Below are 14,530 nucleotides of genomic sequence, written 5' to 3' on the forward strand. Positions count from 1 at the left end.
GTTTATCATAATAGCGAAGTTGTGGCAGGTGAGACTGGGCAGACTTCCCTAAATAGACAGGTGCACGGGCCGACTTGAGACTCTGCCCCGAGCTTGCCCCCTGTCACACTGTCATAATTTGAAATGTGGATTCATTTTGTGAATACAAGTTGATAATTCTGACTTTCACCAATAAGAGAATTTGGGAGGTTTTTTTAATCACTTTTTTCCCCCTTTTAATTATAGGCCCTGGTCCCATTGATCCACCACTTGTATTGAATGTTACATCTAGGGCAGTGACCATCATCTGGCAACATCCATTGAAGCAAAATGGCAATATCACCCATTATAACGTTTACCAAAATGGCCAGCTGTACACTACAGTGCCAGGAACAAGCTCTAATTGCACAATATACCACTTGCATCCTTATACAGTCTATCATCTTCAAGTGGAAGGCTGCACCTCTAAAGGATGCTCTCTTTCACCCAAGGCCCCAGCTATACAGACTCTCTCAGACTCACCTGAAGACATCCCTGCTCCAGACTTGTATTCTGATACACCCACATCTGTGGTCATATCATGGCAACACCCAGTTCACCCAAATGGTTTGGTGGAAAACTTTACTATAGAAAGGAGGGCTAAAGGAACAGGACAAGTGTCCACTCTTGTGACTCTGCCTCTGAATCATTCCAAGAACTACATTGACCAGAGTGCTGCCCTGAGCCCTTGGAAAAAGTATGAATACAGAATATTGGTGAGCACCCGTAATGGAGGCACTAACAGCAGTGCTTGGTCAGAAGTAACCACTAGACCATCGAGACCTGCAGGAGTTCAACCACCTGAGGTGGAAGTATTAGGACCAGATTTGGTTCAGGTAGGCTGAGTCTGTTTTGTCTCGTGATTTTTTAAATATATTTTCTTTGTAACCGCTATGAATTTGACAGAGAGATCTGCTGGCTGAGTTAAAAGATTTCACTGCTCTAGGGATAAGTAAATAACTCATGTCTGGCCTCTAATTCAAAACCATTGTAGATACAGCTTCAGATTTCCTCTCTCTTTCTCTCCCTGCACACTGTATTAAGACACTTCTGTTTTTATCACACACCTGAAACATTTGGACCATCACAATGGAGTACTTATCCTTTACTATGCAGTCAGACCAAAATAAACCAAAAAAAAGAGAAATAATTAAATGAATAATTAAAACAAATTCTTAACATGCTAATGAACAACACAATACTTTTTATAAATATTAAAATACTTGTTTAAAATTATTCTTTTTAAAAAAATGGCTAATGAAGTAAAAACAACATCATCACTCCGCTGATTTAGGAAATAATGTCTTACAGGACTACCTAGGAAGTTTTCAATTATTCACATCATTCAGTTGGGAATGAGCTCTAGAGGACAGGATAACTACCATTGTTTTGGCTTGCATACAAACTTCATTCAAGGGAAATTAGTGTAACCAAACAAGAGGGATTTTTGTAGCTTAGAAGCCTCTTTTGTGTAAATACACACATGCTTCCATGGATTCAGGCTTGTACTAATGCCAAAAGTATTGGTACAGTAGCTTGCTCACCAGAGCACAAAACAAAGGACATTTGCATAAGACTGAACTTCAATCTGTTAGATTTATTATTTTTTTGGTATAAACTGTATTTTCAAAAGGTAAATATAAAGTGATGTTACTTAGGCAGTATAAATAGTTTTAGAATATTAATTTAAGCAATAAGCTAATTTTGTATTGTTCAGCACAATTTGAAGATTTGACAAGAATTACTCATTTTTAAACAAAGTGATCTCTTTAAACTATGTTTTAATACTTATGGAATTGTATGTTGCAATCACATTAATAGTGAATTCAGCATATGAGTACAGTGGTTACCATAAGAATTAATAATGATTGACGACAAGTAATTGTGATATATTGCTAGTCTGTCTGTTGGGGATTCTTGCTTATATACTTTCAGGTAACTCTGTCTCTGTTGGTAACAAGCACCTCTTTACTGTGAACTTTTTTAGATACATCTTTTAGCAGCTAACAGTTTACAGCAACCCTTTTTCAAGTATTTACCAAGAGCAGTAACAATAGTGCTGAATAAAATAGACTGGCAAGGAACTTAAACACATATCTAGACTTAAGTTCAGAACTCACATTGAGTTCAAGTCTCTTAGAGCAGGAAAATAAGTCATTATCTTTAATGCAACATTTAAGCAGCTTTGTGCATTTGAGCACAAAACCTCTTCTGTGTGCTATTAATGCTCTATCCTTACTTAAAAAAAATCAAGTTAACAAATTAGTTTTTATTTTTGTACTGAATTATTTTTTAATTCAGGATATTTGTTCTTGTATTTTCCTCTGTGTCAAGCCCAACATTTTAGGGATGTACTCTTCCTGAGAGTAAATTACATCACTTATCTCTTCTGAGACCCAGAAATCAGCACACTGCTACATTTTATTCCATAAAAAAATCAGTTTCAACATAATAAATCCTTTTGTCTTTTTTTCTTTCTTTCTTTTTCTTTCTTTTTTTTTACATTTTGCTGTCTCAATGGTTCAGATGCTTATTTTTGCTTTCCTGGTTCCCAATTTCTCATTAGTGTTCACAGCTCTTTAATGTCTACACTGTTGGGTCTTCCATTTCAGGGAGGGATATAGGTTCATGTCAAATCATGACTTCATGTTGTTTTTCCCTGTACCTGTGCTCAAATCATCATCCCAAATGGAGTAGGTCTAACTATTTTTAACATTTTCCAATGAAATTTTATTTAATTTTATTGAGCAAGTTGGAAGTTCTCTAGGCATATATCTTTCCAAATACACCTTCACCTGAATGTGTGCATGTGTTTATAAAATATTTACCTACATCCATCTGAATATTCTTATATTATACTAGTACTCTGATGAAAGTCCTCTGGACACAGCCTTCTGTTGTATTAAGTTCTATTGAACTGGGCAAGTATCATATCTTCAAGATAAAAGAAGACGTATTCTGTAAACAAATGACAAGACTACATTGTTGAGTTCAATATTGTATATAGGATATACCTTAGTTGGAACAATACTTTGGATCTTTAAGCATAAAGTTGTAGCTATAAGGATAGAAAAGTGTTATAGCAGTATCTTCAAAAGAAATAAAATACAACTGAATATTTAAGTTCAATAATAGCATAATGAAACATTTGTTGTTTCCACAAAGAGCATTAGTTTGCTCTTTGGTCCCCTTTGCCTGAATGTGGATGGGGAAAAGTAATCAGAACTCATAGTAGAGGTAATATCTTTTATTAGACCAACTAGATATTTGCAAAAAATATATCTTTATTTGAAAGCTTTTAGGCATACTCACCCTTCTTCAGGCACAGGAGAATGCAAGATTGTAATTTTTTTGTGGAAATTTCTCCTAGGTGGCATTAACTTCAGTGGCCTGCACAAGGGGGACCTGCAGAATCCTCCTGAAGCACAAATGATTTCATTCTACTTGACTCTTCATATATAGGTGGCAAGGGTCATGTCCAGTCAATGGAGAATAAAAGAGTTGCATTTGCAAGTAGTAACTGATCCTCTTGCCTTCTTTCTGTACTCTGCAGTTTAGTGTTTAGGTGGTCTCTGAGGACTGGCCTACACATTGTTTGCAGTTCCTCATCCCAGAACCACGTTTATTTTACTTCTAGGTAGACTGTGGTGGCTGGCACAGTAATGGTCTCTTAATTTCTGAAATTTATTCTGAAAGGAGAATTGAATATGGAGGTAGGATGAATTTGGTTTGTATGTCTTTTTATTGGTAAACTTCAAACTCCTTCTAAAGTCCAAGTGAGGTGTGCACTAACTCTAGAAAAACATGCTATGAAACCATCATGAATATGGCATCTGCTTAGTGCTCAGAACAAATTCATGGAACCTGCTTGCACTGTATAACGCACTTGTCATATTAAATATCTACGATGGCAACTCTTATGTGAAGAGCAGAAAATAAACAATCTCTTCAGGAGAGAGCCAGCATGAGACTTTAATTACCTCTTGCCCTAGAGAGAGCTGTCCTTCCAGGTTAGAGCTGAAGGTATTGGAAGGATGCTGTGGGAAAGATTACATTGAGAGGCTCCTTCAGCAAGCCAGGGAAGAGAATCAATAGAGGCTTTCAGTTGTCAGTGCAACCAATCCCTAAACCATGAGCACAAATATTTACTTAAACCAAAAAAAAGGGAGAATTTATTATAAAGAGAAACATATTTCCATTCCTTTTAGTCATAGAATCAATATAAATGATTTTGTGATGTGAAGAATTCAAAGCGCTCTAGCATAGTACTCACTGGAGTATACAGCTTATTTTCTTAGACCTAAGCTTTCACTTTGCAAGAAGGAAAAATATCAGCATGGCAGGTCACTGTCTCAGCATAAACTTTCCTGATTCCATGTGTGGTCCTTTTATACTTAATTTTAATCAGAATGGCCTTGTATCAAAATAACTCAGTTTGCCTTCATATGCACAGCAGAAAATGTAAAGATGCAGATAATATTTATGCCTCCCGTTTCTGTGACACCTGCATGTTATTTTTTAATCTTTTCTGAATTGATAATGTTCATGGTAGTGGAGTATACTGAGCAATAAACTGCTTTTGTGGCTGATTAAATGCCAAAGTGAAGCAGAGGCATTCAACAACTGCAAAAGCCATTTATTTAGTATATTCCAATGCAATGAACATTATTCCTGTTACACAAGATTTGCTATACCCTAACATACAAAAGTAGAAAGGAAATTGATTCCTTTTCTTGGGAGGGCTGCAATTGCTGTGCTGCCTCAATCTCACACTTCACACTGATATGACATTGGGGAGTGTAGCTGTGTTGAATAACTGGAGAAGCAGGTTGGTTTACTCAGTGAATAATTATTTTAGGGAGTTCTCTGTATAAAAAAAGAATTATGTGGCTGGGTACATTGAGCCAGATCTACTGTAATGGTAAATTACATCCTCCTGCACTAGACTGTCCCATTTAATGTATGGAAGGCAAGTTCTTTTTCCACTACCACTGTCCCATCTTGGGGTTTCTGTCTGAGGAGGCCAGCCTTAATCACAACTACAGGCTGTGGCTGCTAGAAGTTATTGAGATGATGCACTGATTGAAGCCTTGATATGCTGACCAGACTCCTCTACTTAAAGTGAAGTTACATGTTATACCTAGCTCATACTAAATGCACCTAAAATGTGACTGCCCACCTGCTAAAGCTTGTTAACTCATGTTAAGTACCCTCTGAGCTTCTTAAAGTTATGCCACTTCCGGTGAGGGAGAACTCCGTGCCATGCTACCTAGTTCATGTTAGGTTAACTTTGGTTTGCTCCACAGAGTTAAACAAGCAATTTGTAGTCTTCCAGCATCCCAGGTTGCGCTGCTCCCAGCACCAAGTCCGACCCAGAACAGGGATGGAGCCCAGGTGTCCTGGCTCCTAGCCATACCGCTGTTCATCAGCCCTCTAGTGGTAAGTCAGAACTGTGCAGGTAGGAAACAGTATTAACCCTTATTGTGAGACTGTTCACAGCACATTTTCATAGTTTCATAGTTTGTAGGGTCAGAAGGGACCTTGACAGATCATCAAGTCTGACTCCCTGCCATGGCAGGAAAGAGCGCTGGGGTCAAAGGACCCCAGCTAGGTGTTCATCTAGCCTCCTCTTAAAGACCCCCAGGGTAGGAGCCAGCACCACTTCTCTTTTAATGCTGATTAACACTCCAAAGATTAAGCATGGTCCAAGTGTAATGTGTAACTTCACTTTACAGTACCATCTGCAGGACTCTTGACAGAAGAGAAATTGCAGAGATTTTGCTTCTCCTTGGAGAGCTTTCTTGCTTAGTCTAGAGGCTGGCCTGAACTCTATATTTTATCTGTTCCACCTTGTCAAAGGAGCAGGATAATGAACTGAGGTAGGGTGACATTTTTTTGCTCATCACATACTTGACAACATAGCATTGAAATGCTGTTGATGTTGTGAGAATGGCCCTTCATGATAAAATCCACAACAAACTTAATAGGGCTGTGTGAAATGGGCCCTATTTGATTTGGATTCAGATTCAGCCCAAATTGGGGACAGTTGATTTGGATCACTGTCCCTGACTGGATTTGGTTGACTCCAAATCTGAAGATTTGATGCTGATTCAGAGAATCAGTGATTCAGCCATAGACTCAGCTTTAGATGTTTTTTCTTCATACCTTGAGGTACCAGGCACAGCTCATGAATGCTGTGATGCTGGGGCAGATGGAGCATCCCACAGGAGTGCGGGGAGGCCCCCTGCATGCTTGGCAGCAAACACAGAAGTGGACCTAAAGTAGTTCCAGTCTACTTCTGGGTCCACCAGGGAGCACACCAGGACCCCCTGCCCCTGCTCCCCTAGCTCAGCGATCAGCTACGGGGAGACCCCGGGTGCCCCTCCAGACCCAGGAGGCACCAGCTGTCAAGCAGCGAGGTGCGGATGGGGTGGGGCCCAGCACACTCCCTGGTGGACACAGAAGTGGACTGGAAGTGCTTCTGGTCCATTTCCGGGTCTGCTGCCAAGCGTGCTGGGAAGCCCCCCACGCTCCTGTAGGACACTCTATCTGCCCCAGCATCGAAGTGTTGACAAGCCACCTGCTACCTTGAGGTATGTAGAAAAATCATTTAAAGCTGTGTCTATGTCCAAATTGCTGAATCTTTACAAATTGATTTGGAGGGTGCCAATTTGATTCAGAGAGATTAAAGGGTCTCGGGATTCAATTTGGATTCAAAGATTCATTCACTGAATAGGGCTGAATCTCAGCCGAATCAAATCAGCAACTGAAGCTTCTCACATCCCTAAAATGTAATTGTCCTTACATTCAAATTAAATTTCAGATGCCTGATATGGAATGAGAAAAATAATAAATTGTTGTGATGTCATCTAGTGTCTTATATATATATTCTGTGCTGACCTACTAAAAATCTAGTGTTGTTTATTTTTTCTGTGGGGAGGGGGTTTGGTAGTGGTGGTCCCTTAGCATCTGCCAGTAGTTTGGTTTTCTTTTTCCCTTTTGTGACCTTGACCAAGGAATGATGATTGTTGTCCCATGTATGTTTCTACCCTTGTAATGAATGAGGAAGTGACATAGGCTTTTTAACTCATCTTTTAGTTCTTGTTCATTATTTTCCTCAGTCTAAAATTAATTCTCAGTTTCTTCCATCTCAACCCCATGCTTCATACCTCTGCAGGCTGAGAGCAGCTAAAACTTAAGGCAAGTTCAGGAGAGGCTCAGAAATGCACTCTGTATCCCTTCCTTGCAGAAGATCCCATTTTCCTTACTCCATTATAGTAAACCTTTTAGTAGGCTGCTTTTCAGACCAGCCACTAAATTACATATAGAAAGCTAAAGAAAGAAAATGCTCAGTAATTAAGCTCTGTTAACTCAGTTCTACTCTCCATTAACTCATGAGAAACAGAAAATGGAGCAGTGGAACTCTTAACCTACCATTATTCTTAAACTGGCTAATAGGAAAAGGCATGAAAAAAAGTCATGTAAATGCATAGAAAGTAAATGAGTGCCAGTCAGGTCATAACATTAGCATCACATAACACCAATGTCTCTTTCTATAGTTTCTCTGACCCCACCTCCTTTTCCTTTGAAAGCTCCATTACTGCTTTGTTCTCAAAATGCTTCAGAGGCAGACTGCCCAAGAGGGCTTTGAAGAGCACCTGTGACTTAAGAAATGCATTTTGAGAGTCTCAGTCACCCTCATAGCTATGAATGGAAAAGGAAATTTAACAAAAATAACAACAGGCTTCATATTGGACTGGGAAGGGGAACCAACGGGTCTAGTTCATTCTTGTGCTGTATCAGTTTTAGAAAGAAGAAATTGCTTAAAAGTAATCAATCCTTGTGTGAGATTACCTTGCAGTCTTGCTGAGGTCAGTGAGACCTTGGTTTATTTGCTACATAAGTGCTGCTTGAGCAGGTTAAGATACTGTAACACCCCTAGGAGCAACTTCAGCTTGCACACCTGAGGTTTTCCTACATTTTAGGTTTGTGACTTCTTACACAGCTTGCTCATTTGGTGCAGATCATATGATAGGCTGACCTGCAAAAGAACTCACCAGAGCTTCATCAGCATTTCTCTTTGGATTTAGCAATACCATGTAAAGATATTGTTCTCTGTACTCATTACATAGGTTCATAAAGAAATGTTAATTCTACCTACACACAAGTTCTTTTCAAAGCATTCGAACGAGCAGTCATAGGCATGACCCTACTACCTTCCCACTTATATAGCTGTAATAGAAGTTGAAAAGAATCCGTACGTCGAAGGATTGCAGGATACACACAGCACTAAGGCAATTAAATAACTTTTCTTCAAAATAAATTTATACACGTAAATCATTGTACATGGATAGAGAAATATAATGGAATTTCCAGGAGTAGGCTAAACATTTCCCAGTGAACTCTATTGCATCTTGCCCATCACTGCAACTCATTTCTCTTTGTTATCATACTATTGGAAGTGTAAAAATGGAAGTACTAAAAGTATAATAACAGACCAGATCCAGTAAAAGTTATCTGTTTGCCTACTCTTGAAACACTGTTCAGAATCAAATTGAAAGGTTCCAACTACTGTCAAAAAGAAAAGCTTTCCAAGGTTATAACTGTTTAATGGGGGGAAAATGGCTAATTTCTGTCTCTTTAAATTTTGTGGCGGAGAAAATAAGGTGCTTTGATCTTTAAATGACGGCTTCCAGAGTCATTACGCTGAATCAGTTAATCTCTCCCAGTAGTTACCTTATTCTCTCTTCCTCATGGGCACCCTCGTTCATGGTCTCACTGCTGAGTTTCAAATCAATGAACAAACTGCTACTACTTGCAGCACTGCCTGTCTAGTGAGATCTTATGCTTTTTATGTTCTGCCAAGCTCTGACCTCAAATCTTGGCAGATTCAAATAAAGAGGAGAGGAGGTCCAGTAATATCACAAATGTTTTAAGCAGCATAGCTCTACCAGCTCTGTTTACATTGCATTGACCAACGCAAAGTCAGTCACTTGACCTTGACTTCTCACTACTGTATAGATTGCAACGATATAAAACAGAGAAAAGTTTGACTGAAGTGGCATTTGACTGTATATCTCTTCTCTATCCCTTCCAGATGATGACTGAACCTGAAAGCAGATCAGGTCTCCAATGTCCATGAACAGCACGTCATCTAAATAAGTTTTACTAAAACACTAAATCCACATAGCTCAGAGAGGCCCATGCATTGGCAGAAGGAATATGGGTTTGCAGCAGGCCCTATTTTATTTTTATGCTGCTGACTAGTAGAGTTTGGTTTGCAGTTTTTCACTTTATTGAGTGGAGAGGGGACCATGGGGGGACTACCTCCAGGCCTCATCCCCTGCCTGCTCCTCCAGGCCCCCTGAGCACACCCCGACCCCCCACCTGCTCTCCCAGCTCCATCAATGGCTGCCCCATCCGGTGCCACCATCCCGGCACTTAAAAAAAAAAAAGCCCCTCACTCACTGGCTGCTGCAGTGGCTGTCAGGGCCTCTGGAGGCTTGTGGAAGAGTTCCCCACCCTCATACAGCATAGGGCAATGGGGAGCAGTGGAGATTGTTCTCCCACCTGGCAGGACCTGGTGAGAGTGGGGCCTTTTTTTTTTTAAGTGCCGGGACGCTGGGGCTGGGTGAGACAGCCATTGACAGGACTGGGAGAGTGGGTAGAGGACGGGGCCTGTTCAATTTGGAGATGCGGCCAATTTGGTGGCGGCCAAATCTCTGAATCAGACTTGGCCAAATCAATTCAGGACAGTGATTCTCCCTGAGATCGGCTGTGCACCCCCCTGGAAGTGCCAGCTGTGAAACCGCTGGCTCGGCAATTGGCTGTTGGGGGACACCCCACCCCACCCCGGCCGGTGATCAGCCACTGGAGAACCCCCCATGTTGGCAATCTGGTGCCCCTCAAACTTAGGAGGCACCAGTCACCCATGCTAGTTCTTCCACTCCTTTTTGTGTTTTAGCTCACTGAAGAGTTCCCTGCTAAGCCAAGCTAGTCTTCTGCCATGCTTACTAGTCTTTCTGCACATCAGGGTGGTTCATTTGTGCACCCTCAATAAGGTTTTTTTAAAATATAGTGAGCAATGCTGGACTCCTTTACCCCTCTGACTGGCCTCCCAGGGGATCCTGACCATCAGTTCCCTGAGTGAGTCAAAGTCCGCTTTTCTGAAGTCCAGGGTCCTTACTCTACTGCTCTCCTTTCTTCCTTTTCCCAGGATCCTGAACTCATTTAAATATCACGTGGTCACTGCTGCCCAAGTTATCATCCACTTCTATGTTCCCCATCAATTCTTCCCTGTTTGTGAGCAGCAGATCAAAAAAAGCATAGTCCCTAGTTGGCCTCTGCAACATTTGCATCAGGAAGGTGCCCCCAACCCTCTCCAAAAATTTCCTGGATTGCCTGTTCACTGCTGTCTTGCCCTCCCAGCAGACGTCAGGGTGATTGAAGTCCCCCATGAGAAGCAGGGCCTGTGATTGGGAAACTTCCACTAGCTGTTTGAAGAAAGCCTCATCCTGCTGGCTTTGTGGTATATAGCAGACACCCACCATGATGTCATCCTTTTTACTCTACCCTCTGACTGTAACTCAGAGACTTTGCACAGGGTTATCTCCATCCAACTCTTTTAAATAAAGCGCAACACCGTCTCTTCTCCCCTGCCTGTCCTTCCTGAATAGTTTGTACCTATCCACAACAGTACTCCATTTTTGCAAGCTATCCCATCAGATTTATGTTATTCCAATTACTTCATAGTTCTGTGACTATACTAGGACTTCCAAATCCTACATGTTTCCCAGGCTCTGTGCATTCACGTAGAGATGCCTGTGGTAACTTGCCCTGCTTTCTCTAGACGAATGAGAAGGTCTCCTCTGTTGCCCCCTCCTTCTTGTGCTTCTTCCAGGTCACCCACTTCCCCATTTTCCTCAGGGCTTTGGTCTCCATCCTCTGGCAAACCTAGTTTAAAGCCCTCCTCAATAAGTTAGTGAGCCTGTCTGTGATGATCCTCTTCCCTGTCTTCATCAGGTGAATCCCATCTCTTCCTAGCAATCCTTCTTCTTCAAACAACATTCTGTGCTCAAAAAAGCCAAAGCCCTTCTGGCAACGCCATCTGCTCAGCCATGCATTGTTTTGAAAGATCTGCTAGGGCCCTTTCTCTTGACCAAAGGAGTATGGAGAACAACTCTGGAGGCCCTGTCCCCTTCACCCTTGTACCCAGAGCTTTGTAATCACTTTTTAGCTGTGCACAATCACCCCTGGCAGTATCATTGGTACCCACATGGATGAGCAGCATGGAGTAGTAGTCAGAGGCCTGGGTGAGTCTTGGTAATCCTTCCATGACATTTTGGATCTGGGCTTTGGGCAAGCAGCAGTGCTCCCAAGACAATAGGTGAAGCTGGCAGATGGAGGCCTCCATCCCCTGCAGAAGCGAGTTCCCAACCACCACTGCCCATTGCTTCCTCTTGGTGGTAGTGGTCTTGATCTTCCCAACCTCTGGGATGACTGGCCTGGCCTTTTCCACCAACAAAACAAGCTCTGCCTCTTTTGCTAGGGCTCTGTATCTGTTCCTCAGGAAAGCTGCTCCAGGTGGAAATTAAGACTTCTGTTTGCTGCCAGAGTTCCCAAAGTTCCATTATAGGAGAAGACACCTACTTCCTTACTTGTGTCCTTGCATGACAAGGTATTTTAGTGGAATTTGACAAGGCTGCACTATAAGTACTTCTGTTATGGCCTCAAACTTGCAATCTCTGGGCTGTTAACTGTGTGCCTTAGTGCCCACACCACCTCAGCCCTCAAGATACCTATTATAAACTTCATAAGCTTAGTATCTCACTCCTGTTTTATACAGCATCAAGCACATTGTCTCTACATCAGTATGATAACTGAGTTCGTTCAAGTTTTTCTTCATAGAAAACAGTTGGTGTGGCATTCACATATTGATGTTTCAGAGGAGATGATGCTTTACTGCAGGAGATTTTAACTTCCCCTCCTTCAGTGTAGTGTTACATAGTGCTGTACATGTGTTATTGAATAGTTGAATAGTTGTACAGAAGCCAGGTATTCAAAGTTAAGTGGTGATACCTTTCCCCAACCTTCTGACACACACTAAAAATGAAGAAAAATTGATACAAATGGACCATTTTAAGACAACTTCCTATTTTAAGAGGGTGTCCCTCATAGTGTCCCCATACATACTGGGCATATCTACACAAGACACTTAACTTTGTATTAACATAGTTTACTATGAAGAAAGCATATGCATCTTCACATGCACATGCTTACTTCGCAGTAAACTTCCCTAGTACTGAGTAAATTTGATACTTGCAAATGCAAGTTGCAAATTTACTTGGCATTAGTAAAGGTGACATAAAGCTCATGTAGATGCCTGACTGGGAGTGAAATCTGCTCCCCGTCAGCCATCCACCAGGGGGTAGAGGATAGCTCCCTGCCCCTGGGAGCTTCCTACTGCTGGGGCAAGCTCTATCTCAGGCTCCTGGGGCAAAGGCACAGGCGCAGAACCCCAGCCCACAGTGGGCAGCCTGCCTCCACTCCATGAACCAATCTGGAGGCCACATACCCCCCATGCCTCTCCGGGGGTGCACACAGCAGTGGGAAGCTGCCCCCCCCCCCACCCCTGGAGAAGTCTCCTGCCACTCCATCCCATGATCTGTCCCAGCTCTGGGGTCCTATTCACCCCATCCCCTGCCCCTACCCCACTCCCTCCCTCACTGTGGGGGCCTTGATCTACCTCCCTGCCCCCTCCCTCATCCCTTCCCCTCCACAGACTTACCTACCGGGCACTGCTCTACATGCTGCTGGGCTGCATTCCTGTAGGGTTACCATATTTCCAGTTTCAAAAAAGAGGACCACCTGTGTGGGGGTAGTAATATGATTGTGGGGGGAGGCAGTGATATGCCTGTGCCACACCCCTACCCCTCACTCACAAGCCACACTCCTCACTCCTGACCCACAGAACCCCACATCCTGCCAGGGTATGCAGGTGCTCTCCCCCGCAGGCTCCAGGCCCCCCTGTGGGAATGCCCCCTCCCAGGGCTCCAAACCCCATACACACACCCACAACCCCTCACACCTTCACAAATTCCTCCCCCCCACACACACACCTCACACCCACCCCCAACCATACAAAGTACCTGAATAATTTTGCATAATTTGAGTTTTTCTGCACATAATTTTAAGTTTTTAGCTGTGTGATTAAAATTGTGATTAATTGCAACTAATGTTAATCACTCAACTAATTGTGATCAATTTTTAAAATAATTTGGCAACCCTACTTTTAAAATAGAAACTATACATTTTATTTGCATGACACCTATATTGTAATTTGTTATAGAAAAATAAAATAAAATGTGTATTATATAATTCCTTGTCACTCATTTTCATAAACTTTTTCTTGGTGTGGCTTGGTAGGTACACTTAAATACTCTTGCCAATACTATAGTGTAATGCAAAAGAGTTCCTTTGCCTGTGTCACTAGTAGACTGTAGAACACATTCACCTTGGCCAGCATGTTGCAAGACAAACATTTATCTGAGATGATAAACACGCCACTACTGGACTACCATTACTATAAGACTTCAGAGTCTTTAGTGTACTTATCTACTCCACTCTAAGACGCCGGGAAGTACTATTATCGCTATTTTCCTGGCGAGGAAATGAATCAAGAAATAGAGAGACTAAGGAGTAGGTTTGCAAAGGCAAAATAGTACATTGTCACCTCATGTCCATTAAAATTGGATGTAAATTAGACTTCTAACTTACTTTCTATATCAGTTGGTATGAGGTGCCTTTGAGTTGTGCCTTTGCTGTTTGTATCTTTGATAATCTGTTAAAGGACTTGCCCAAGGCAGAAGTGTAACGACTCTGCTGGGAGCCCAAGGCATCTGCCACACACACTCAGTGGCAACAGCAACTTCTGGTTGCTGCTGCTGTGGTTGGCAAAATTGTGCAGCAGCACTGGTAGCCATTTTTTTTCCAACCCACCCTTCCCCCACAAACTCAGTATCCAGGGCAGCTACCCAGTCACCCCAACCCAGTTATGCCACTGGCCTGAGGTCTCCTATGAAGTCTGTGGCCTTACAGAAAATTGAATCTGTCTCCCAAACCTTGTGCTCCTTTCAGAAGTATCCTAAGGATGCTATCTCTCAGTTTCCCCAATTATGATTAAAGAATAGTCTAAATAGCCATGTGTTATTCTCGCTACAGGTCACCCATTTTACACTCCTGGGGAGCAGGAAATTGTATGCAAAGTATAGGCTCCCCAAGAATCCAATGGATAATGTATGTAAATGACCGGATATGAAACCATACTTAATCCTGGCTATGGATGCATGTGTTTGTCTTCAGTTTTCCTGGGCATAGGGAATTGCTTGTGGCCACTCAACCTGCTGAGTGAAATAGACTTAACTGGAGAATTTGTAGGAGGCTCTGACAGAAAGGTCAGAGACAGCAGTTGCTTTCTAACCTGCTGAGTTTAGTAGAAGCAGCATCCTTAGAT

General features: G+C 42.2%; 1 protein-coding gene across 1 annotated transcript in view; it reads left to right on the forward strand.

Annotated features, from left to right (window-relative positions):
* The window catches only part of USH2A (usherin), a 642,051-nt gene that overhangs the window by 420,754 nt on the left and 206,767 nt on the right, over positions 1 to 14,530 (forward strand). The window contains exon 40 of the mRNA XM_059717779.1: positions 226 to 854. Coding sequence (XP_059573762.1) covers positions 226 to 854 — 629 coding nt within the window. The remainder of the gene's footprint in view (positions 1 to 225; positions 855 to 14,530) is intronic.

The sequence above is a fragment of the Alligator mississippiensis genome, chromosome 1 (genome assembly GCF_030867095.1).
Source record: "Alligator mississippiensis isolate rAllMis1 chromosome 1, rAllMis1, whole genome shotgun sequence".
NCBI classification, from domain to species: domain Eukaryota; kingdom Metazoa; phylum Chordata; order Crocodylia; family Alligatoridae; genus Alligator; species Alligator mississippiensis.